The sequence below is a fragment of the Aspergillus pseudoviridinutans genome (assembly GCF_018340605.1).
Source record: "Aspergillus pseudoviridinutans IFM 55266 DNA, scaffold_8, whole genome shotgun sequence".
NCBI classification, from domain to species: Eukaryota; Fungi; Ascomycota; class Eurotiomycetes; order Eurotiales; family Aspergillaceae; genus Aspergillus; species Aspergillus pseudoviridinutans.
The window spans coordinates 172,919-197,963 of NW_025091288.1; the positions used below are offsets into that span (position 1 = coordinate 172,919).

At 48.5% G+C, this 25,045-nt stretch overlaps 7 protein-coding genes across 7 annotated transcripts; 3 read left to right on the forward strand and 4 right to left on the reverse strand.

Moving 5' to 3' along the window:
* Positions 1–128: 128 nt before the first annotated feature.
* Positions 129–1,595, forward strand: Asppvi_010147 (uncharacterized protein; the record flags this gene model as incomplete). Its single annotated transcript, XM_043305993.1, has 2 exons — positions 129–716; positions 822–1,595. 2 exons carry the CDS (start codon positions 129–131, stop codon positions 1,593–1,595), a joined length of 1,362 nt encoding a protein of 453 aa, XP_043161928.1.
* Positions 1,596–2,607: 1,012 nt separating this feature from the next.
* On the forward strand, positions 2,608–2,966 carry Asppvi_010148 (uncharacterized protein; the record flags this gene model as incomplete). Its single annotated transcript, XM_043305994.1, has 2 exons — positions 2,608–2,793; positions 2,892–2,966. The coding sequence occupies 2 exons, from the start codon at positions 2,608–2,610 to the stop codon at positions 2,964–2,966; spliced, it is 261 nt and encodes an 86-aa protein (XP_043161929.1).
* Positions 2,967–5,986: 3,020 nt separating this feature from the next.
* On the forward strand, positions 5,987–8,086 carry Asppvi_010149 (flavin monoamine oxidase family protein; the record flags this gene model as incomplete). The annotated part of the gene is made up of 1 exon (XM_043305995.1): positions 5,987–8,086. One exon carries the CDS (start codon positions 5,987–5,989, stop codon positions 8,084–8,086), a length of 2,100 nt encoding a protein of 699 aa, XP_043161930.1.
* An 836-nt stretch (positions 8,087–8,922) lies between these two features.
* On the reverse strand, positions 8,923–10,744 carry Asppvi_010150 (uncharacterized protein; the record flags this gene model as incomplete). Its single annotated transcript, XM_043305996.1, has 7 exons — positions 8,923–9,069; positions 9,129–9,221; positions 9,281–9,496; positions 9,545–9,792; positions 9,836–10,394; positions 10,456–10,556; positions 10,609–10,744. The coding sequence occupies 7 exons, from the start codon at positions 10,742–10,744 to the stop codon at positions 8,923–8,925; spliced, it is 1,500 nt and encodes a 499-aa protein (XP_043161931.1).
* A 520-nt stretch (positions 10,745–11,264) lies between these two features.
* Asppvi_010151 (nonribosomal peptide synthase) lies at positions 11,265–15,115 on the reverse strand (the record flags this gene model as incomplete). The annotated part of the gene is made up of 2 exons (XM_043305997.1): positions 11,265–11,421; positions 11,583–15,115. 2 exons carry the CDS (start codon positions 15,113–15,115, stop codon positions 11,265–11,267), a joined length of 3,690 nt encoding a protein of 1,229 aa, XP_043161932.1.
* A 1,069-nt stretch (positions 15,116–16,184) lies between these two features.
* On the reverse strand, positions 16,185–17,292 carry Asppvi_010152 (uncharacterized protein; the record flags this gene model as incomplete). The annotated part of the gene is made up of 2 exons (XM_043305998.1): positions 16,185–17,161; positions 17,238–17,292. 2 exons carry the CDS (start codon positions 17,290–17,292, stop codon positions 16,185–16,187), a joined length of 1,032 nt encoding a protein of 343 aa, XP_043161933.1.
* Positions 17,293–22,640: 5,348 nt separating this feature from the next.
* On the reverse strand, positions 22,641–25,039 carry Asppvi_010153 (uncharacterized protein; the record flags this gene model as incomplete). Its single annotated transcript, XM_043305999.1, has 2 exons — positions 22,641–23,752; positions 23,818–25,039. 2 exons carry the CDS (start codon positions 25,037–25,039, stop codon positions 22,641–22,643), a joined length of 2,334 nt encoding a protein of 777 aa, XP_043161934.1.
* Positions 25,040–25,045: the final 6 nt, after the last annotated feature.

Genomic DNA, 25,045 nt, shown 5'->3' on the forward strand with positions numbered 1-25,045 from the left:
GAAGCCAGCTGGTAAGCTGCGCTAAGGCCCGACTAGTGAGGTGACCTAGAGTCTGACCCCGCAGGTACTGACTGCGCAAAGTCTTCAATCTGACATCGCTTGGATTGATTGCAGTAACATTTCATAAGATGGCACACCAAGCACACAATATCCCATGGAGTCTTCTGGCCTCGAACCTCCACTGGCGCACAATCTCTTGTGGTGACCAAAGCGTCACAAATCTCCGCCCTACCATGAAACCTAATCAGGGCAAAGAGCTCACCTACTTTGTCAAAGCGTTTATTCGAACCATCGACGAGCATTCAGTATGCGAGCGCAAGAAATTCCCCTCAGTATACAAACCAGCCGATCCGACAGAACTTATTCTCGACTCAGCCACCGTTCAGAAAATTTCCCCTACCGTCCGCAGATGGCGTAGCTATGGCTATGGCCTCAATCACAGATGCCCTAGTGGAATCTGCGAAGTAGACCGATACAGAGAAGTGTGTCAATGCATCCCCATCCCAGACGAAGAGAGAAAGGCGTCCGCATTTCTCCGATTCTCTCGTTCCAGCCCTTGCTACCAGTTCTGGAATGAGAACCGTGAAGCGTTCTTCAACGTCGAAGTGGTGAAAACTTTACTTCTGCATGGGGAGATAGACACTATTCTGCGCGTGTGTGCTCTGCCTGGAGTGAATCTAAAGCGATGGTGGCGTGACAGTGAATGCCAGTGTAATGTGAGTGAGTTCTATGTGCTTGGTTGKGACAAATTCCGGTCATTATGTATTCGTATTTTGTTAAAATGTCCTGGCAATGTCGAGTCTACATACTGACTAACACAGCACCCTGTCCTCGGATGGGACCAAGTATGTATCAAGGCCCTCAGGGCCTACATATGTCTGAACACGATCTACTGCTTTCCAGAGATATGGGACGACGCTTCCGGCAGAACCGCGGCGATGGACTACCGCAACAGCAAATTCTACCAGTACACACTGAGAACATGCACGGGCACTGGGCAGACATCAGAAGTGAGCACATACCCGCATCGACAATTCTTCGGGATAGGCAACAGCCAATTTGGAGGCGAATACTGTTATCCGGAGGTCAGAAGCACACACTGGCTACGATGGGCGGATAGGAAGCTTCAGGATGATAGATGGCATTATTCTCGTCGGGCCGACCATTATGGGAAGGTGCCCATCGACGAGTTCCTCAGCCTGGAGAATGAAACATTTGCAGGTCATCAGCCAGGCTTGTCCGCCGTGGCACTTGTTCAGGATTACTTGTTTCGGAAAGGTCTGCCGGCGGAGCTGGTGTTGAACGTCATGGAGCTCGCTGGGTATGAGCCGGTAGGACGATTGAACGAGCCACATGATCCGTTCCACCCATCAAATCGCAAAGAATTGGCTCAGTACCTCACATATTGTTGGCGACTGCTAGTCCACTGCGACGTGATGGCCAAGGCTCTTGGCATGAAACTTCCATGGGAAGAACTTCTCGGCGACTGTATTGCTGACTTCTGGGCTGATGACAGGCTTGGTTCTGGGAGATTCTTTTGGTATACACTGGATGAGTACAATATCAAGATGCACAAAGTTTTCATCGAGCCTTGATCCGCGGGTTTGAGGCCATGACGCTGAGATTATGGCTATTGGGAACAAAAATTAACTCACACCTTTTTTGTTGAAAGCCAAGGAATTCAAGGCACATTGTAGGAGAGATGTAGGCCGGAAACAACCGTGGAGACGACGGAGTTGAGAGCGACGGTGGAGCTGATGCTAAGGATGCTGGGGAGACAGCAAACTGTCATTGAGAAGGATGGAGTACGTGGCGATGATTTTACCAAAATAATACTGAATTGTCCTCGCAGTCAAGCTGTTAATCTGCCTTTCATATAGAGCATTGAAGCTTCTTTTAGATGATTCCCTATGCTGACTTGCGCGATAACTAACCCCCGCTAAGATAACCCCTAGTAGCACAGCCACTCTGTTGTTAACCTCCCTACCCAAAGTTTAGAGACGCGCTATTATTAGTCGTTTTCCTGGGAACATGATTATACTTAGTCTGAGGCTTAGCCAGCTTGCGGAGCATTTCACAGTATACCACAACCGTCTTGTTTGCAGGCTGCTTGGGTGTTTGGAGATCCTGGGATGATATTGCTCCCTGTAAAATGCTATATTTATCTCCTATCGTAGACAAGCGATGGCCGGCCGTGGCGTACTAACTATTCTAGTACCTCACCTACCTTCCCTTAATCTACGTCCTGCCTCAGTCATCCCCTTGAAGCTACATTCTTTAAATAGTAGTACCAACATTGTACTCAGATATGGCAGGACAAAATAACTTAGATTCCGCCCAATTTCAAGACACTGTAATATGAGGAAAGTCCTTAATATATAGAGGTAAACTAATCAGAATTACAAATCCTGATTGTACGCGCAGAAGCCTTGCCCGGAAATATGCTAAGGAATCCTTTCCTTAAAGGAGAAGATCACAAGGTATAAAAAGCCCTGACTCTCCCTTCCTATGTCTAGAATTCATCACTATCTCCTCTCCAAGACACCACAGCTCCCTCCCAAGACAAAGTTAAACAAGAAGTTTAATCCACACAGATAATATTCCACCATGCAGCTCAGCAAAACTATTATCTTCTGCTTCCTTGCACTCCAAACCGCCTATGCCCTCCCTGTGGCCAATCCCGACCCTCAGAGCTTGCAGGAGATCTGTTGCTCACTGTTGGACGAAATGTTTGCAGCAGCGAGTGCAGCAACTACAGCGGCAAAGGAAGCGGCAGAGATGCAATTGGGGATGGTAAGTGCAAAGGAATCCATAATCCAGTTTTGCCTGAATATCGTACAGGTCTGGTCTGAATAAAGCGAACCATGACTGACAAAGGCTTATTCCAATAGGCCATGATGGGATCCCTCGGAAATGTGGTGGGTAATGGAGCCATTGATTGTGAGGCTGCTTGCCAGATTCACTAAAGGCCTTGTAAAATGAATATGGCTAGTGACATTATGGCGGAAAGTGAAGGGTATACCTAAATAAAAGCAGGGTGGCAGGCGGAAGTAATTTCTCTAGTTGACCGGCCCCAGATGCCGAATGGATTAGTACAGCGAGCATTTAGCTATGTTTGTCATTTAAAGAGGACAAACAAAAAGCAGCCCTCCTAGATATGGTCCCAGGGATAGCTAATATGCCCTATCATGCATAAATTTGTCACGGCGCAACCGATATAAAACACCCGACGTAATCAGGTAGCTATTTCACCAGTTTACTAGGGTTGAGGATAAGATAGGAATTTACGCAGGAAGCTGTGGGGCTAGGACAAAGTTATTCTGTCATTATGAGGTTAAGATGATCAKAATCAGAACTCAAAGCCCTGTACAAGGCCAATACTCAGATAACAACTGTCCAACGTCAGCAAGGCCCCCAATAGCCAGAGTGAACAGAAAAGTAATAATGAATAAGGTAGAGCCTGACCTAGCGAACAAAATAGCGGCTCGCTCACCGCTGGTATATCTTTTGTCCGTCAACACTCGACAATTGTCAAAATAACCGGCCTACACTAAAGTGTCTGTGTGATAAGGAGCGGAAACATAGTCCCTACAGCATACCAAGCCATCAGCCACGCTCTCTGGGCGAGAGTAATGTTTCCCTGATCAAAATTTCGACATCACGCCAATTGGGATCAATGGCAACAAAACCACTGCGATTGTCAGGAGAGTAAATGCCCAACCGCGGGGGCCATAGTGTCTCCCTCTGTGGAGAATGCTCGTAGACGAGCTGTTCAAGTAACCTACCTTGAACCTGTATCAGGCGGGAACAAGCAAAGTAGGTACCGCATCCTGGCATTGATGCTGTCCACTGCTGTAGTCTTGTTCGACTGCCAGTGTCTGTTCCTGCGCTATTTCCTCGTCCGGCAATGAAGTGCTCTTCAGGGGACTAGCTGCCGGAGACAGTGTTCCCGTGTTGTCACTGACATGATGCTTGTTATCATCTCCCAGGTCTGCATTTTCTACTCCACATACAGTGCGGCGGCAGCATAAAAAGGCTTCAGCATACAAGAAGATGCTTAATAATGGCCCCAAAGTCCTTTTATCTCCCTTTTGGAAGGCTGGGCAAATTATCGGTCACTACGTGAATTGCTACTTTTCTTACAGTAGTTCCTGAGGGTTGGCTGTTCCTGAGTAGAGCTCCTTGGCTACCCCTGCGAACAAATTCCTCTTTGGGCAGTATATGGAAGACACGCGAAACAGTCCTTTACAGCAGACGCAATGTGGTCTTATTTACCCATCTTGATCATAGTCAGGGCTTCTTTTGCCACACTATAGGGTATTATCCCCATCCTATAACTGTCTCTTGAGTCCACTAAGGATAGTTACTAGATTGCACCTGGTCAAACTGAAATCAGTCTTGGCCACTATAAAACACCTATTCAGTATATTATAACAATACCTTTTCTGTCACCTGATGCTGTGTTACAGTACAGATTCTCATCTGCCAGTTTTGCCTATTCAGCTTTTTAACCTATGGAAGGTGCTCAGCTAACTTACAGAGAATTGGATAAAGCACCCATAGTAAAGGCCTAACCCTAACATCCAAGATGAACATAATCTTGCGACCAGAGCCACGGAGAGCTAATTAGCCTGGAATATTTCCAGAGTACAGCACATTGATGAATTAACCTAGAGCTAGGCAGGCTGTTAATGTATTTAAGCACCTCTTAGGAGCTTTTCCACTTAAGGTTAGTTAAAAATCTAGTATCCTAATCTATTAAACAAGTCCGTCTCAGATAAGCTCTTCCATGGCCCACCATGTTTTAAGAATATCTACTTTATTTTGTTTAATTTCACGGCCTTTTCCCAACTGAAAAAGAACAGGCTAATGTATCAGGTATGGGTCAAGATAGTCCAAATTCTCATAGCATCTTTTTCGAAGCAGGGGGAATGGATGATGGCCAGTGGTCCGTGTTCCATAGCTTGCTCGTGACGCAGATAGAAGAAGGCGGGATCCCGGCCTGGGCTATTACTTCTCCAACTTCCTTTTCGTTACCTTGGATGCTTTGTTAGACAACATGGAGGGCTATTTGATATTTGCAAATGTGTTTCTAGGAACTACTCAGCATATATAATTGCTGCATCGATATGTATGTATCTTGGCTACAGCCAGAATGCAATAACGAAGTAAGCGGCATACAGATACCCCCTATGGCGCTGTTATGGGGCTGTGAAATGATTATCGAGTTGCAATGGGATGCTTGTCGGAAAGGCCTCTATGTCTTATAACTCCAGTCACTGTAATAGTTTGTTCCGAATATTATGTGCTTCGGTTTGACGTTCTACCAATCGTGCCGTTTGCCTTCAATTGAGGACCTCGATAGAGCTTGCGTGGGGTCAACATTGTTGTCCATCTTGCAGAAATATTTTAGCATGAGGACCATGTGGGTTGCAGTTCAACAAGATCTCGGTTATCTAGTAGTCTAGGACGTCTCAAGAACTTATTAACGTTTTAAGCTACTACCTAGATCTAGTAAAAACCTCAGCAAGGTCTTAACTGCTCTGTCTATTACTTTTTATTAACTATCAAGTTTACTACCCTAAGATTAGGGTGGTTAGGCAGTAGAGTAGGTATAGGTTAGAAATAGTGAATTTTTTTTTTTTTTTTTGAGGAGGGGGGGGGGGGATTTTTGAATACTAATATATAGTACTTAAGGAGCTGAACTTTCTCTTGGTAATAATTTGAGACGTTGCCTAACTTGTCTGAGACCTTGCTGAACTGCATGCCCGGGACCATGGCAGTTGCATTTGTAGATCAGGTACATTCTTGGACGTTTGAAGTGATAAAGTCATGACGATCGTCGCGAAACTCTTCCTGCAGACTCGAAGGTCCTCACGCGCGGCATGGCCCTGGTACCTTGTGCTCCTGCAGATCGCCTATCAGAAAGAATAAAACCCGGTCCGACCGTCGCCTGCTTTCGTGGCCGGTAGACTCCAAACGAAACATGGCAGTCCAGACAATTGCGAGTGCGGCATTGCTGTTGACCCAAGTAAACTGCGTGCTCAGCAGGCCTCAGGGTACCAGCATCGTTCGAGTTTCGACGTCCGATGTTGTCCAGCCTGGTGGACTGGCTAATGTCTACCTCGATTGGAGCGAAGCTTACCCTGGTATCATCGAGGCTGTTTATGCGTCGTGTTTGAGTCCTGATACATCTTCGAAGCAGATCATCGGTCGCTTTACTGTCGAAGATCACCCCCCTGAGCGACTCGCCTGGGCTGTCTCTAGCGATGCCCCAGCGGACAATTGCATCTACGCCCATGGCACCCAGTCAGATACGTCAACACCAAGACTCCTGGGGAAGAGTGAGCCCGTTCGACTGAGTCGAACAGCAAAGAAAAGATCGCTCGCCGATACAAAGTTTCCCCTCCTCAAAGATTTCGACTCACTCGGTGCCTGGTTCGACGGAGTTGCCGCCATCAAACATACGACTGAAACACACGGTGGCCACGCATCCGGTCACTCTCCCAAGGACACCAAGATCGCCATCGTGGGGGCTGGTATCGCCGGTCTTGCTGCAGGCCTAATGCTCGACAGCGTCGGCGTCCACAATTGGGAAATCATCGAAGCCAGCGATCGCGTCGGAGGGCGGTTCCGGACGCGGTATGTTGCTGGGACGCAGGAGTGGGCGGAGATGGGGCCGATGCGGTTGCCCTATTCTGTCACGTACAAAGACAGTAATGAGACAGAGACCCTGCGGTATACTGATCATGAGATGACGTTCCAGCTCGCGGATATCCTGAACGAGATGAATGGGAATGACCCTCGGTGGAAGATTGATTTTATTCCATGGATCCAGCATCACCCGAATGAGCTTATTGCGCAGGGCACTCGTCGACACCCTGATGGCCGCATTCCCACTCGTGCTGAGATCGAGGCGGATCCAAGCCTAAAAGAAGCGCCTGACATGTCCAGTGCCGAGTACCTCAGCACGAAGGGCAGAATGGACCGCATTCTGAAGAACGAGACCACCCTCAAGTCCCTCCAACGAGACATCTGGCGCGAACACAAACTCGCCATGGACAAAGGCCTAGACGACTGGAGCGAGCAAGCTATGATGCGCCACGTCTTCAAAGCCAGCCTGAACGTCACCGACGAAATTTGGACAAGCTCCGACTACGACGTCTTCTGGGACGAGCTTCACCACAACTCCAATCTGGGCCTCGACGGCAGCAGCAGCGCCCTCGCTGAAACAACCTGGCTCTGCATAGATGGCGGCTTCAATCGACTCTCTGATGCCTTTCTTCCCCACGTCGGCAACCGCCTAACCCTCAACCGCAAGATCCGAAAATTAGAACCCATCCCGGGCCGCAATGGTACAACCCGTACCCGCCTCTCCTGGTATCCCAGTATCACCAACCGCACCTACGAGTCTGAAGACTACGACTACACAATCATGGCGGTCCCCTTCACGATGACACGCTTCATGGACCTCCCTAACTTCTCCTCCGTCCTCTCCCGCGCAATCAGCGAAGCCGGCCTCCGCTTCAAATCCGCCTGCAAAGTCGCCCTCCTTTTTCGCGAACGCTTCTGGGAAAAGGGGCCCCGACCTATTTTTGGTGGGTATTCGAAACCACCCAGCAATCCCGTCGGGGCCCTGTACTACCCGGTCTATGGCCACAACGAGTCCCGCCCGGGGCTTATAATGCACTACCGCGGCGGTGACTGGAGTGACCGGTTCGTTAGCTTTTCAGACGACGAGCACGTGCAGACTGTCCTCGACGCCATTGTCTCAATCCATGGCGAGAAAGCGCGTGAGCTCTACACGGGCGACTATGAGCGGCTGTGCTGGTTGCAGGACGAGCACACGGCGACGGCGTGGTGTCGCCCAGACGTCGAGCAGCACAGGCTGTATATCCCTGCGTATCATGTCACCGAGCACAGTACGATCTTTATTGGCGAGCATACGGCGCCGACGCATGCTTGGGTGAGCTCGTCGTTGCAGTCGGCTGCTAGGGGGAGTGTGCAGTTGTTATTGGAGTTGGGGCTTGTGGACGAGGCGAAGAGGGTTAATGAGAAGTGGATGGGGAGGTGGATTCGTCTGTAGATGGCCTCCTGGATACAAGCTGGATTGACGTGGTAGAGTTAGTCTCCAATATCGCTAATGGCTAAATCTCGTTTTGCTAATTTCTCTACGGTCTGGTATTTTCTTAGACCACCCCCACAACACCGTTGGAGGAGGAGGCACCAGAAGTTCATGCGGACCAGCTTTCTTTCCATATCTGGTGTCAACGGGCGTACTTGGTCTTTTGTGGATGTTGCGGCATAGTGTGATGTCGCCGATCTCTCTTCTGTCTACGGCGTTAGGGTCCTCGATCGAGAGGCGAGTTGTCCCTTTCGCCTGAGGATTTGGGTCTTGGTCCCGCGATTGCGGTGCAGCAGATATTGTTGCCATACTGGATGGAATGATCGGAAATTTTATCGTGCTCAAGGAGAAAGGCCCATCACAAGTAAGCGTTATAAATGTCTTGTTTACCATTTTGTCATCAGAGACTCAGCAAGGGGTAGGCTTTGTTTTCGGCTGACGCGCGTTTCAATCACTTAACTCCCTGACGAGAGGCATACGCGATTTGCATGGCCTACGCCTCACTCACACCGTCAAGCACCTTGCGAGCAGGCCATCCCACGCTGTGCTACCGGCGTCTTGGCTTGAAGCTGCCAAGCCCGCCGAAGTTACATCCAAGAGCCTTGGTAGATTGCTTGTCGGCGACAAAATCCAAAGCAAAGCCTTTCCTTGCAAGAATCTAGTGAACATTGAGCGTCCGACGTGCCAAGTTACATTGGTTGTTTCAGACGCTGGTTGCAGTAATTGGATGCAAATTGGTTAGATGACAAATGGATCGGCCTATCCCACTCTCGTTTTGCCATGTAATAACGCACGCATCAAAGGAAGGATGCATGGGAAATGTCTCTTGGCCCGCCGGGTCCCTCCTCTAAGCCGTTCCTACGGGGTGCGTCGGGTCGCCATTGCCAAAAGGGCCGCATGTATGTTGTGCTTTTATCTCCGTTCTCGAAGATATCCGCAGCATGCTTAGTGAAATATTAGTGCGTGTAAGAGTGGTACTGCTGTGAGCAAGACACTGCCTTACCTTCCCAAGAACCGGCAGGAACTTTGCACCGTGGCCGCTACCTCCCGTGCATACAAACACCGACTTTTCTGCGTAGTCTGGGACATAATCAATCTAGCAAGATCTGTGTCAGATTCGGTACTCGCTGTATGACAGGGGGGTGATGTGCGTACTACAAAGGAGTTGTCGAGAGAGTCTGTATACCAGCAGAGCTTGGTTGACGAGAAAGGCACGCCCTCGAACTCTGGAAGGAAGATAGATACAAACTCTGTTATAGCTTGTATCGCCGGCTCTGGCAGTGTTTTGCATTGATCTGCTGACAAAGGCACAGACCATTTCCCGTCCTGCGTGAACGGAGTTCCTTCAGGGGCCGGTTGGAAGTTGGTGAACTGGGTGGGTCGTCAGCATTTGATGAGCTGCTGGGCGAAGCCTCTTGCCTTTATCCCTCGGTACCCGATCTTGAGGTAACCCTCCGGCGTGCGAGGCAAGACGTAGATACTACCAGTGTCCTTGCCGGCCTTATCGCGGGGAGTTGCTTTCCAAGTGATGACGGGAAATTTGCCGGGGGAGTACTTATCCCAGAGCTCTGTCTGGTTGATATCAATTTTGAGCGTGGCTACACTGCCGGCAGATGACTCGAGATGGTAGCTTAAGTTGGGCAGGACCTGAGTCGAGAAGGACCCAGCTATAACTGATCAGCAACGCACAACTACAGAGGGGAGACTTACCAGCAACAACAGTATCCACAACATGAAGAGCCCCATCCTCACTTCGAATACCTGTGACCTTCTCCTTTCCGGGCTCCAGGGTGCTAGGAGCCTTTACTAAGGATTCAACTGCACCTTCTTTGCCAAAGCGAAACACAACCCCCTTCGCCACTGCAATCTTGTGCCAGTAAGCACAAGCATTACTACATCTCACAAACCCAGCGAGTGAGTCTAGGACTGCATCATACGTCTGCCCTGGCTCGGTATCTGGTATCTCGAAATCAAGGAGTTTGCTCTTCCACCCCAAGCTCTCCGCCCGATGTCGGTCCTCAGGACTGCTTTTGACAAACTGCGTGTCACGAAGTCCATCTCGCTCCATGCTTGCAAGTGTCTCTTTTTCCAGTTCACCCAGTCTATCAGTTGGCTGGACACGTAACATTCCACCGTTTACGAATAGCCTCCTGTCGTCTTGATCGTTTCTTTCCGAGATTCCGCGTTCTTTGTCGCAGGCCACCCATGCCTGTCGACTCTCCAGAGCGAGGCGTTGATAGTGTAGTTCCGTCCCGTATGATGCGCGAAGCTAAGACCATATAGCTATTAACTTCTTCTTTCCGACTTCTTGAAAAGCATAAGTTGCTCACAATCTTGTTCAGATCCACCGATGCAGCCTGTGCATCCTCGCTTTCTGGGTCATAGCCCGTCTTATCATATGCGTTTCGATCAAATACTGTAACCGGATAGCCTGTTTTAGATGTTATCAAGGTCTCTTTTTGTTAGTCTGGACACCACTGTACCTTTGCTTCGCAGCTCGACAGCCAGCGAGAGGCCGAAAATCCCGGCTATGGACTTGTTAATTGATTCTTTGACGCTGCAAATAGCGAGATACGCACCGCCAATAATGGCCACTGGCTTGTTTTCAGTTACTTGCATTATGGAACCTGGCTGAGGGGGTAGTAATGGTAGCTGTCCGCTTTAAAGTGATCCCCGCACAGCGAAGATCACGCAACGCCTCAAGGTTAGACTGGTCGTCGATTGGATATGGATTGATCCGCACTATTTTTGATCCAACCCATGCAGATTATGGGTTGAACCACTACCTATGTAGCCCACCCTTATATCCCACGAGTTGGACTGCAGATGATAGAATATCTATAATACTAAGGTACTATTCTAATTACCACATATTTTTAGCATTGTAGGCACACTGCTAGAATATCTATATATTTTATTTAATAACATGATATTTCACTATGTAAATATTTATAGAATACCTATTATATAATATAATAGCCTTTTATGCGGGAGTAGGGGTGACCCCTGAGGTTATGATGAAAAGTATTGCGGAGATATAAATTTTACGACAATCACCCGAACAATAATGGACAGGCGAGTGATTATTGTGGCCATAGCCATTTACAGTCTGCCTTGTGATGGTATATCTCTTGACGCCTCACAGAGTGACAGGTTTCTCCCACACTGAATCCAGCACACCGTTGAAGATAGGACTCACGGAACGCCCCTCGAAGCTCCTAGAATACTGACGCAGATCCCAGGCGCCCCATGCCTCGGGCACAAGAAGTTGACTCCCAGAAACAGACGACCGGACCCTAGGAGGAACAGTGAGAAAGTATCAAGGATATAGGAGCGTACACGATGAGCGGAGGAAAACGACGTGGGGGAACGTAGCTTATAAGGATTTCCCTGAACGCTAGAAAGCCTTTTTCTTTGCTTCCTCACGCTACGTTAAGAACTTTCGCGTGTATCATACATGAAATCTGCAAATCCGACCATATATCCCTCAAACCGGCATGCTGAGACAGGCTCCTGCGCGTTAGCAGGGTCAGCCAGCCATGCCACTGCGCACAGGTACTCCTCCACAATAAAGTTGGTCTTATCCACAGGCAAGTCTGCATCTGCGTGGTAAATGTTGCAATGCATCACATTGCCGTCCGAGAGACGGGGGAGCCACACCCAGCTCGGGCGGGACAGACTGGTATCGCGGAGCAGCTCCAGTGCATCATTGGCACAGTGCCTATATGGCTCCAGCAGCCAGTCAAAGAGCTGGTTAGTCAGGAGATCCCAGAGGACGGCAGCGTCTTCGGCTCCATTGAGCCCCTGTGACACCAGGTCATGAACTCGTTTGACAGGGACGTGCTCGCGGAGCATCATTTCATCCTGTTCCTTTCTCACTCTGTTCAGTAGATCAAGTACGGAGTCTTCTGGTGCGACTGGGATCCGCGCGGGGAGGTTCTGCAATGTCGGCCCGTCAATTTCGAGTACAGAGACGTTGACGTCGCTGGGGCCATCCTCAGTAGGCCATGATCGACCGGACTGAAGATTGGTGATAATGGCTTCGCATGCTCCGGTGTATCGGACATTGATCAATGCACAGGCGGCTAGGGCAATGATTGGGGCGGAGATTCCGAACCGAGAGCGCATCTGTGGAAGTTCGGGCAAGTGGGTGAAACGCTTTGGTAGAGTATCGGGGTTGGCTCTCGCAGGGGTGACGTGGTTACCGGGGTTCGTTGGGGGGCTGTAATTCTTATCCAGCTTCTGCAAGACGCGGTGGATATCCCAGACCGCATCCTTTGCGGAGGCAATACCGCTTAGTTTGTTGACGAAATATTGAATAGACTCCTCTGCATCGATTGTAGACCGGTAGGCTTCATAGTTTGCAGCGAATTCACGGTAAGGGTACCAGTTTAGCTGGGATTGTCCATCGAAGAGATGATTAATGTCGCGGATCCAGCGTTCCATCACCATCCCGTCAAAGAGAACGTGATGGATATGCATGATTATTCCACATCGCGAAGTGTGACGGAGTGGCAAAATGGTCATCTTGCAAAGGGGACCATAGCTTGAATCAACGAAATCATCTAGCTGGTGGTCGGCGACTCTATGCAGGCCATCAACCTCCGGGCCGAAGATGATCTGTTGCCTGAGCCATGATTCTTTGGGTTGCATCACTGCGTAAACAGGTGTCTCATCCCCAATAGTTGCGACCACGCTACGCAGTAGCTCGTGTCGTCGTAGCCACGTTCCCAGGATGAGCGCGACCTTGTCTGGACTCAGATCACGTCGGACTGAGAAGCAGATACGAAAATCCCAGACTCCCGGAAATGGCCGATCAACCGCTAACATCCGGAAGAGATCAGTCATCGGAACAAGCTCCTCAATATCATCCACGTGTAATCCCAACTGGACGGCTGCCCGCTTTTTCTTGATGGCCATCATCGTTGTAGTCTCTGACTCAGTTGGTGCCGGAGGGCTTGGGGGTGTGGATTTAGTCCCACTGAGCAGCTGGGCTTGTTTTTCGATGGTGTTGGCTGTCAACAGCTCCTTCAGTGTGAGCTTCCATCCCCTGTGCTTGGCCAAATGAACGAACTGGATGAGCATTGTGCTGTCCGTAAATGTGCGAATGGGCATGTCCGGCTTGATGTCCAGTGGATCAAACCCGGAAACGGAGGACCAGCATGCCGTGAGTTGCCCGGTGATATCATCCTTTGTTGCAGAGGTGATAGATGGGGTAGTGAGAACAGTACTAGACTCTGAAATACTTGGGGTTTGTGTGCGGGACGATACCTGTGTAGTGGATCCCCTAAGGTGGTCTGCTACCCATTCCTTGACGACATTCTTCTTGATCTTGCCCGAGGTGGTAGTGGGATATTTCTCGCGGCCAAGGTCATGTTGGAGATGGAGAATGCACTTGGGTGAAAATGATCGGCCCATCTCTCGAACCACTACAGATTGAAGCCCGAGGAAAAAGCTTCGATCTTCAGGATGGAATGTCTCGATGACGGCCACTGGCACTTCGTCCACAATATCATCGGGCGCTCCTACCACGACGACACTGGCAACACCTGGCTGGCCAGCAAGGCATTGCTCGATCTTCAATGGGGAGATATTCTCTCCAGCACGAATTATCAGGTCCTTAAATCTGCCCAGGAGATAAATGTTACCGTCATGATCCATGTACCCACGGTCCCCCGTCGCGAACCAAGGCACCGTTCCCTCCTTGTAACAAGCTGCATTATCCTCTTCGCTGCCTTGGTAATACCCGTCGAAAATAGGATATCCTCCTTGGTGGAGCTCGCCGATTTCGTTCCTATGCAAAGGTGTCCTGCTGCCGGGAGCGCAAATACGAAGGTGGGACCCCGCCATAGCTGATCCCAGGCATATTTCATCGCCGTCTTGTACATCCGTAACTCGTGGATCATTCACATCCATAACATTGTATAAAGTCGCAACTCCTTCAGTCGTTCCATAGCCCGCGACAATCTTGCTTGCGCCGAGCAGTCTGCACTCCCGCAGAGCCTGCGGGGTAATCGGGCCTCCTCCGAGACAAATCCCGTACGGTGACGCAAGGTCTTCCTCTGTGACCATCGAGTATGTGTGCATGGCATGGATCATCGTCGTTACTGCGGCGATCCATACTCGTGAACCGAAAGTAAGACCTTCAAAGGTTGCGGCAGGGTTGAATTCCGGGCTTGGGATCACAACCGTTCCACCAGCGACCCAGAAGGCCAGGTTCATGGCAATATTGAAAACATGGAAAGATGGCAAGTGCTGGCAGATGATATCCTCACGAGTGAGTGACCAATTGTCCGCAAGACCAAGTGCTGGGGTCACGATGGTAACAGATGTATGGGGGCAGATCTTCGGCCGCGACGTGGTGCCACTAGTTGCCAGCATAAGGATTGTATCATGGCGGTTTAACTTATTCAAAACAATCCCGGATGGATCAGGGCCATCCATGATTGCTGATAACCTCCTCCACCCGCGCGGCAGAGCTTCCGGTTTGTGCCCGGCCGTCACGGGCGCGACAATGCCCTTTAATAGCACCTGAGGCATCAGTTCTTTGTTGAGTATCTCCTCCAAGGATTCGGCCATGGTGAGATTAGATACAAATATTACCTCCGCCCAGATCTTTCTCAGCAGATAGACTGCTTCGGACGGGGTGTCGAGCAAGCGAGGATCCAAGGGGACAAAGTGGCTTCCTAGCCGTGCACTGGCAAGGAACAGGAGAGTCCATTCTATCTCATTATACAAAAAGGTAGCGATGCGACTGCCCTTTCGAATGCCTGCAGCTGCGAGCCGATGCGCCAGGCGGACACTGCCATCGCGGAGTTGCGAATAAGTCCAGCGCAGGGCACCGACGCCAAGATGGTCTTTCTGGTGAAGAGACACCACAGCGGTATCATTGGGCTGTCGTTGAGCAACTTTGTCGAGTGTCGTTACGAGATTATCAGCTGGCTCACGCTGACGTTCATCTTTGGTCTCTGCGACTATCTTGGGCTGCATGATGGGTTCAAATCAGTTATCTTTCTGAGACTGTTGGAAAGGTATGGAGAGATAAACAGATTGTTGACGACGAAATGCCCCCTCAAGAAGCACGATCCCAAAACTTCCACCCTGGGCATAAAGAGATAGGCCCTGACAGATACAACTGTTGGCGAAAAGAAAGTATTGCCCCTGATGCACTGAGACGACTGAACACTTGGAATCCCTTAAACAGAGTGTGAAAAATGCGAAGCCTGGTCGATCACTACCAGTTCGATCGAAGCATTGATAGTCGTTCCTGAATAATCCTCCTCTCTGTCCATACCTGCTCCTTGTCTATTGGCTCCCTGGTTCTATTGGGTTTGGTGATATGATAGGTGGCCGGCTATCAGCTTGATAGCTCACCTGAGTCTCCTGCAGCTGAATAATATTCTCCACTGGTGATGTAAAGTAAGCAACTTGTAATATCGGCATGGGAGTGGAAAAGCAAAAACCCCTAGTGTGTGGATCCCGCCATCTAGACTTCAGACTTGGCTTATTTTTAAACTTTTTGATCATATACCAAACTATAATCCCTTCCCCGGACATGAATGAATTGGGGCTCAGTCGTGCATGACGTTAAATTACTATGTACAGTACAAATACTTTTCTTCCTTTCGTGTTTCCATATCAAGTACTTCGCTTTGCTCGATGTAGGTCAAGTATATCCAGGGTTGGTGTTGTTGATACTTGTCTCGAGATATATAACCATTGAATTTTAGGGTTCAGTGCCAAGTTCTAATACCACGGGGACTTTTGACTTGTTTTCTCGTCAGTAGATATATTTAGCAGAACAATAATTAGTGACGATATAAGGAGAAATCAAATGGTCATGTGCACATAATAAAAATATACTAAGTCAAAGAGATACAATGAAGGACAAGTTGAATGCATTCATCACGAACAAATGCTGGCCAACACTTTCAGACTTCCGCATCGGCCAAAATCCCTTAACACTCAATTCTGCATCCACATCCACAATCCCTCCCATCAATGGCCCCTATTGCAATAGCACCATGGTACCCAGAATCCATCGTCAGCCTGTTGCAGGTTAAAACCTTGGTATTGAGGCCTGTTTCCGCAAATCTGTTGGAGGGGCCACAACCTGCATGCGTCGGTCCCAGGTAAAGCACGTTTTTCTCTTCCGCTTCCCGACTGTTATTGATCGCATCGATCTATCAGATCGTCCAGTACTCGAAGTTGCAGTACTACAGTCCTCATCGTCACTTGTACTGACAGATCGACTCAGTGGCGGAGTCGCGGTTGGTAAACGATGCGAAACGGAGCGTACAGACGCGTTCGCAGCAAAGCGTGCGAGCGCATTAACACTCGTGGGATCCCGAGGGACGAAGTGCGAGCCAAAATATTCAATGATTTCATATGAAGTGAATGAGCGCGCTAAGCCCATGGAAAGGTGGTGTTCCACGACAGCGTCCATGCTGGCGAGCGTGTGGATGCTCGGTGTCTGCATTGGCCACTGGTAGAGACTACCATAATACCTCAACGTGCCCTGGTACCCTCCGATGGCCATCATGAATCTCAACCGCTCCTGCCCAGGAAGACATAGATAGTCGTCGACAGGGAGACCTTGCGCGCGGATGGCAGCGACTTTTTCCGGGTTATAGTGGGAATCGACCAGAGAGCAGACCATACCGGCCATAGCGCCACCCTGCGAGAATCCAATGACTCCATGGATTGGCCGTCCATGGATAAATTTGGCCAAAAACGAGAGCGAGACTTCGATGCCCTTGTAATCACTCACCGTGTCGCGGCCATACCACCAGCCTAACGCTGTCTGCTGTGGTTTCTCTGCAGCTATTACAGTTTGCTTATCTTGCTCATCCTCGACGCCGTTGTCGGTGTTCCAGCCAAGGCCTATTGGGGGTTCAAGTACCAAGGGCGCATCCGGGCTCAAGAACTCAATGCCACCTGGGAACTCAGAGAGAATTTCAGGGGTGATCAACTCGGTGATTCGCTTAGTTATAGGTGCTGTTTTTGCCGCGACGTCGGATCCGGTGCCAGCGAAACCTGGAAGAAAGGATCTATTGGTAAGCAAAGACTCGTTTGCTCATACACATGGTAGGTATATCAATATCATGCTCACCATGAATCAATAGGACCCGAAACTTGGGCTCTGGGGCCGTTGTGTTCGAATCCATATCGACGACCCAAGTGTCCCTATTGAAATTATCCTAGGGTCTTCTTGTTGGAGGAAACTGGGGAGACTGTTAGACTGATGCGTGTATATTTTTCCGTGGCATTAACTCATTCCTCCTTGCGCCGGAGGAGCAATTCCGGGGGGACATACTTGACACATCCTGTGGGCTCGGTAGTAGCGTCATTACGTGAATTTCCAATAATGCCATATTGCCCTAGGAGATTTGCTTTTTTCATTCGTAAATACCTGAATGTCATCCAGCCTACGCCACAGTTGGATGAGATTCCTCTCATTTGGTCAGCTGTGCTTGTCTTGGCCACTGCTGATCCTAGCCATTACTGATCTTAGTCACTGCCAATCTTGATCATGGAATTAGACACGACCTATTTGGACGAGATTGCTCTTTTTGATCAGCGGTGCTGCGCTTAGCCTCTGCTGCTCTTGGGCCACTGCCAATCTCAAATCTCAGTGATTGAAATGGATATATGGCGATAATACGAGGAGTTTAATAATAAATGTTGAAAAATCATGTATGAGGTAGTAAGACCTGGAGAGTCTATAGAGATCCTGCAGAAGAGTCACATATAAAGCACTACAGCGCAATAACTTACTTTCCTTCACTATATCCCCGATATCCTATGCTGGTTGATCTGATATCAAATCTGAGCAGAACCCCATACCTCCTCTCTTCAAGACATTGTACTAGTGGAGCTATAGGGCAGGACTTATTGAACTGATAGCTGTAAAGTACCATATACTGATGGCTGCGCTAGGAGATTTGCCTTTTTATCACCCATAAATACGACCATACGGAGTAATTGGATGGGATTCCTCTTATTTGAACAGCGTGATGATCGTAGCCATAACTGATTTCAGTCAGTGCAAATGTTAATGGTKGAAGTGGATATATGGCATATCATATGCTAGTTGAAATGATATCACAGCTTAAGTCTATACCTCCACTCTACAAGGTTTCGCACTAGTGGATCCACAGGGCAGGGCTCATTGAGCTGATAGCTGTAAATTACTATATCGATAATAAACTGTCTGGGTAAGCAACAATCTTAGTAGAATAAGGCAGCTTCTATTCTGTATCTAGTAGTACTGCTATACAGTGAATCTACTCAATAGTTATTAATCAATGTCCTCACTAACTAACGTAATTCCCAACCGAGTCGGACACCCTAGCAAGCCGGACACATCTGTATTCCATATAAAATGGTATACATCAAGGCTTTGATATCTCAACAACCAAGCATCTACAGGGTCTAAGTTAGGTAGGAGGTATTAGTATAGTCATACAGAGTTATACTTATGAGATATAGCCTCCTAGTATATATGAGTACTCAGGTAACATAAATTACATCTGTATTTTTGGTGATTTTAACTTCTTAGACATTAAAAGAGAGGAATGGTACTTTAGGGCCTTATGAAAAAGTATTTATATACTTTAATCTATACAGAGTCTAAATACCTTGCTTACATTATAGCATATATAGACATGGTTGAGATATCACAGCCTTGAAGAGTGCTATTCTATATGGAATACAGTGATGTCCGGCTCGCTAGGGTGTCATCGCGACTCGGTTTGGAATTACGTTAACTATGCTTATGCTAAGGAAGCTTATTAATCTAGTAAGAAGGACATTGAACATGTTGTATAGAATACATTACAGCTACTACCTCTGACCCTCACAGGCTGTACGTAAGATGGACTCTAGTATAGCTATCTCCTAAGACTAGTTAATCTGTTCTTTAGCTGGTGTATCTTGACAGCTCTTAATGCAGGCTGCCATCTGTCGCAGGATACAAGCCTAGTATAGTTTGTAAGTTAAGATGGAGACACCTAGGGCCTCTTTAATGGCTCATTACAACTTTATTAAGCAAAGTAAGTTCCCTCCTTCTGGAAGAAGTCTAACCTGAGGGAAAGGCACTGGGAATTTTTCAGATCAGGTGGAACCTTCTCCCACAAGAGTCATAACTCCCCTTCACAGAGAGTCATCTTGTATCAAAAGGGCCTCTTTGTCATAGTGCTGATTTGTGATTCCAATACATTACTTCAATGACTCTACGTTATGATGAAGTGATGGTCATTTCTATTTATTATGTCATGAGTCTCATGACCCTCCTTTCCATATCCTCATTGGCTTTGTCATTGCAATTAAGCCTATGCTTGCAAGCATCATGAACCTACTCTCACCAGCCAGGAAATTAAAGGCTAACATTTGCAGCTTTCCCTCATTACACTTTCCATCAGTCTAGATTCCTTAGGGGAGCCAAATATCGTCTTAGACTTGAGAACTTCGACATTTTCTAGCAGCAGCTTCACCCTGCGTCAAACCCATTCTCCTATGGCCATGATAGTGGTGTTTGATGGCACTCAGAGTCCATGGCATTTATATCCACGTTTCCAGTCTCAAGCAGCAGCTGCACCACTGCTTTATGCCTGTGCCTTACTGCCTACAACAGTGGTGCCTGATAATACTTATCTTTAGAGTCCACCTTCACCTTTGATTTACGCCTCAACCGCTCCATAATCAAAGATAACCGTTCTCTTCTTCGTATGACAGCGGTGCCTAATGATACCTATAGACCCCAGAGTCCACATCCACCTCCCCAGCCTCAATCAGGCGAGACATGATTTATGGAACACAAAAGAAAGTTACTATATGCGCAAAAAAAACCCTAATGGGCGGCTTTAGATGTTATGAGTACATGACTCAGTATAGTATGTGAAAGCTCCTGTAACTCTCTATAAAGCTAGTGTCAAAATAGTCTTTAGCAAGTCTAGCCACATCTGGCATACCATATTGCTTGCTCTTCAACGGTGGTGAGCCCATTGTGTAGGAGCATAGAGTAAAAGAGCGGTTACATTATTATTTGTTCCGCCAGCTGCCAAGCCCTCTGGGACGAATTCCAGAAAGGCAAGACATGTATGTGCAGCCCTACTGTGCACTTTCTCTTTGGTGAGACGGGAAATTTGCTCTTGTTGATGGAGATATTCTTGAAGAGCTCGCGCTTGTGACCCTGGTTGCGCTCTAGGTGCGATCAGAAACAGTGATACTTTTCTTGACCACAGCGGGATACCTATCTGAGAGACAGTGTTAAATTGCTGCCATGGTCTAGCTATACGTGACGAAGAGACTTCCACTGTCCGTTTGGTACATTATTCCCAAATCCATACGCCTTGGTGTGGCCTGACGTCACTGGTAAGGAGATTAACCGTCATGCTCACACCACAGGAGAGGGTCATGGCCCCATCTTCTTGACGTTCCTTGAGTGTGGGACGTCTGATTCTGCTTTCGACTTGGATTGACACGTTGACTGGGAATCCCAGGAACAATTGGGCAGTATGAGGGGGATTGGCACACGTACATGCTCAGGTTCAACATGACGGCGACGTGGACGTCAGGAACTCAATCATGATCAGGCACCCAGACCACAACATGGACACGAGCTTCGACTCAAAACTGGGTCCGGTCCTCTTCGGGAATATGAGCACGATCACGCAGAGAAACACCAGCATGGAAAACGCGACAGAGGATGAATAATGGAGATGATCCACGACGCTGAAACTAGACCGCCATGGACGCCTTGCCGCGCACCTCCCCTTTCTGCTGATGACAACGTCAACCCAGCCCCGGCAGACATTTATCAGTTCGTGGACCAGCTGATTGGTGCGCTAACTTCCGCTGTTAATGCTGTAGTACCCCGGCACTGCCTGTCTGAGAACCACCACCCAGGCTCTAAATGCCACGCCCTGCTCCAAGAGAATTAAGGCATCCGACACGCCATCTTTCAGGATGGTGGGGGCAATAGATTGGGAGCCGCAGCATAATTTTAGACCTTTTATGTAAAGCAAGGGGACTACTAGGGCTGTCATTTCTCACGACTTCCCTTGTGTATAGCAATTTATGGAAAAGTAAAGTTCAATAAAGTAGGGCTGCGCTTCATTGTAGTCATTCAGGTAAGTGTTTTGATATCACTTGATCCAGTCCGCAGTTTGTAGATCCTTAACCATTGCAATAAGCTGCTAGAAATGAGCCACAAAGCTAGGCTGTGCTCTGCTGGCATGCTAGTTTCGTCCAAACCAACCCTGCTCACTGTGTCTTTATCATGTCCAGCCATGAATTAACAGTTGTCTTGTATCTACTGTCATATATATTTGACTAGTGTAGTTCACTTTTGTATTATATACACTGGCCTAAGGTTTTATATGAAAACACTCAGCTAGTTTAAGTGTTCTTGCTCTATAATTTAAGGCCTCTAAAATAATACCTAACTTATTATCAAAACCCAGCTTACAGTGTGATACTTAGTGCTTTCTAAAATAAATGCACTACTACTAATAAAACCAGCCTCTGCATTTGCATTTATAGAACAGGGAAAACCTGATGGTAATCTTACTTTATATACAGGGAAAAAACCTGTTCTGAGGCCAAGCATATAACTCCATTAAAATTCACCTGACATTAACATCACCCTGCTCCCCTTACTTGGGTAGTGCCTCTCCACCACCAGTCGCACCACCAGCGCTGCCTGCCCAGGGGATAGGGTACATATTGACTATTCTAATCATATATGTGAGTACTTAAGGCTACTTTTGTAAGTAGGTTTTACTGCAAGGCTACTCACCTGTCTTAACTAGGAGTAGGGAGGAAATTGAAACCTGAAAAAAAAGAAAATTCAGCAACTTAAGAATCTCCCTACATTCCAACCCTCATAGTGAGGGTAAAGTGGACCTTACTGGGTAAATGGAAGCTGAGATTTGATAGAAATAATAATTGATGGGCTTTGTGGAAGATCTGAGGGGCAATCTGCAATGTTATTTATTAGTCCTCACCACTCTTAAATGTGGAGTGAACACCTGCCTCCATACTGGATGTATGATAGTTACAAGCCTAATCCTCCCTATGCTTAATGCTCATCACTGTTACATCATGCTTGAATTATATCCTTGTACACAGTTTGCCTTATGAGTCTGTCAGCATCCCTGTAATTATATTCACCTTGTATCTTATTTCCGCATGCAGTAGTGATGCATGAATCTAGATCCCTATCCATCCACTCTCAGGCAACTTCTACGTCCCATCATGATATCATCCTCCTGGACCGGCTTTTCCGGAGATGAAATAAATGGGTGAGTTGCACTATTTTGTCTAGGTCCTAGCTGAGAGAGTGGTAGGGAGAGGGGTTGGAGGGGGGAAGAGATGAAGTGTTGAACTTATATAAATCCAAGCTCAGCTATCTAACCGGCTCTCGCGGATGTTGCTCCAGCATTTGACCCTGTAGTCAAAGTAAGAAAACATAGAATCTGGAGAATCTTTGGTCTGTAGTAGCGAGGGTCAGTCAACCAACAACCCATTCACGCTTTTGTAGGTCATCCCAGGTGCCTCCCACCAAATAGCCCTCATCAGGGAGGCTTGACACGCCTATGGTAAACGACTTGACCCTTCCCAGGCTATTATATCGCGCATAATGCACTTCCTTCTCTGCTCTCTTTAGCGACACCGATACACACGGGTGTGTTGTACCGGGACGACCATGATTATATTCCTTCACGATAATCCCATGCGTTTCGCCAGGCTTAAAATCGATCGGCATCTTCGTTCCCAAATACAAGACTTCTCCCTCGCCCCCGAAAGAAATGTGGCAGTCAGTAAGCCACTGCTCCCAGACCTGTTGAATATCGTCGTCATTGATGCGGCGGAGATCAAATACCATGCGGGATGGAAATATCCAAGAACGATACTCTGTGACATGCAGCCCCCAGGGGGTGATGTATCCCACTCCACCTGTAAGATAGCGAATTTCTTCCGTAAACCGACACACCTTGATCGCCCATCGGCCGCCGTCAAATTCAAAGCGTGGCTCATCATGAAACAGCACGTCTGAAGGGAACTCACGCAGCATACTGTACAACATCCACATGCGACTATCAGTCCCCTTCACCTTGAGGATCTTCTTCACATCCAGATTCAGGACACCCGCTAGCACGATCACGCGATCGCCGTCCTTGCTGGAGGCTCGTGTTGCCACATTATACCAGTTCCAAGAGAGCAGCTTAAATTGGGAAATGCTTGCGTCGCCGTCAACGAAGATGTCGAAGTAGGGACCTGTCACGACGTTGACGAAACGATCGAATTTGGATGCATACTCGATAGAGCCTTGGAAATACTGGTACCAAACGCCGGCAGCGTACCGGGCAATTTTCTCCTGGAAGATGGGAAGCTTTCCTTCACTAAGCTTGGCAAAGAGCTCGTCGGCGATGGTGGAAATGTTGACTGCTTTGTCAGACAGAATCACGTATAGTCGGCTTTTGGCTGCCAATCCTTCTTGAAGTGTCCATAGCCGGCGGATCCAGCCTGAGCAGTACAGCACCCGAAGAACAAGTTCCAAATTGCTTGCAGAGCGCGAGTCGACCTGCTTTATCTCCGAATCCAGAAGCATAGTTCGGTAAGCTGTAATCAGTTAGGTTAGTCCTACTCATGTATAAAGGTCCAGAATCTATTCTCAGCGCACTTACCACCGACATAAACGTCGCGGATGCGTTGAATTGCCAAACTGCGAACCTCGCGTTCATGTGGGATGCACAGCGTATCGATCCACACCAAGACTGAATTGTCTCCACGCCGTTTGCCTGCGAAATGCGCAAAGCGGGCAGCAGCAGTGTTCAGCGGCCTAAATGGCCCGATGCCATGCTGGGGGACATATTCTTTGTCAGTGAGAAGGAGCCTTGCCCGCTCGTAAAGAAGATCCAACTGGCACGTCGGCAGAGAGTTAGCATGCGGGTTTCCCAACCCATCAGCCCATACATGGGAGACGGCCACGTATCGCTTGCTGATTCGCTTTTTCACGATATTAATCTCATAGCCCTGGTTGTCGAGCTCATCCTCGCCACGAGGTGTGATCTGCACAAGAGGTATCCCGCCATCCAGGAGAACTTCATGTAACTTCTCTACGTTTGCGTGGAGATGCTCACACGTACAATCTTCCTGCAGGTGGCGAGTGACATAGAGGCTCTCATCGACGTTGTCTGCGACACATTCTGTCTTCTTACAACGCTCATGCGTCCTCTTGTTCCAGGCGGGCTTCGTCCGTAGAAGCTGAAGCAAATACGCCGGGGTGTCCAGTTCAACGCCAATCTTGCGACACTTCTCTGCGTCCAGCGGGCACCATCCACCCCTTACCATCTGCTCGGCCTCTCTGTCTCTGGGAAATAACCAGAGCTTGACGGTGCCCGGATCGGTCTGTGGGCCATCACGCTTCTCCGCGACATTCCAGAGAGCTTGACAGGCCAGCCGAATAGCAAAGCACATGTCAGCCCGTATGTAGCGGTCATATCTTTGGAGGTGCTCCCAGACTCGCCTGACGATCCCGAAAGACCGCGCGCTTAGTCCGTCGTTCTGCCACTTCTCGGTACTACCCACGTATCGTTCCAGATGCTTTGTCGTAATGTACTGCTGTTGGCCTTCATCGTCATTCTCACTTTCGCGGAGGAGAAAGTCGCACTGGTTTAGCTGGTCGCCGAAAACGTAGTGGAGCATGCCGAAATAGAGCCAGCACTCAATTGTAGGTTGGAACTCCTGAGGAATTTGGCCTTCAGGGAACTTCTGTGTCCCCGGCTCTGACTCCCAGCCATGGCGCGTGGGATACTCATCCCAGTCGCCTCCGTCGTATAGCGGACCGTGATACTCAATCCGAATAGGCTTTGAAGGCTCGTCAGGAGAGAAGAGATGGTCTGCCATGGCGAT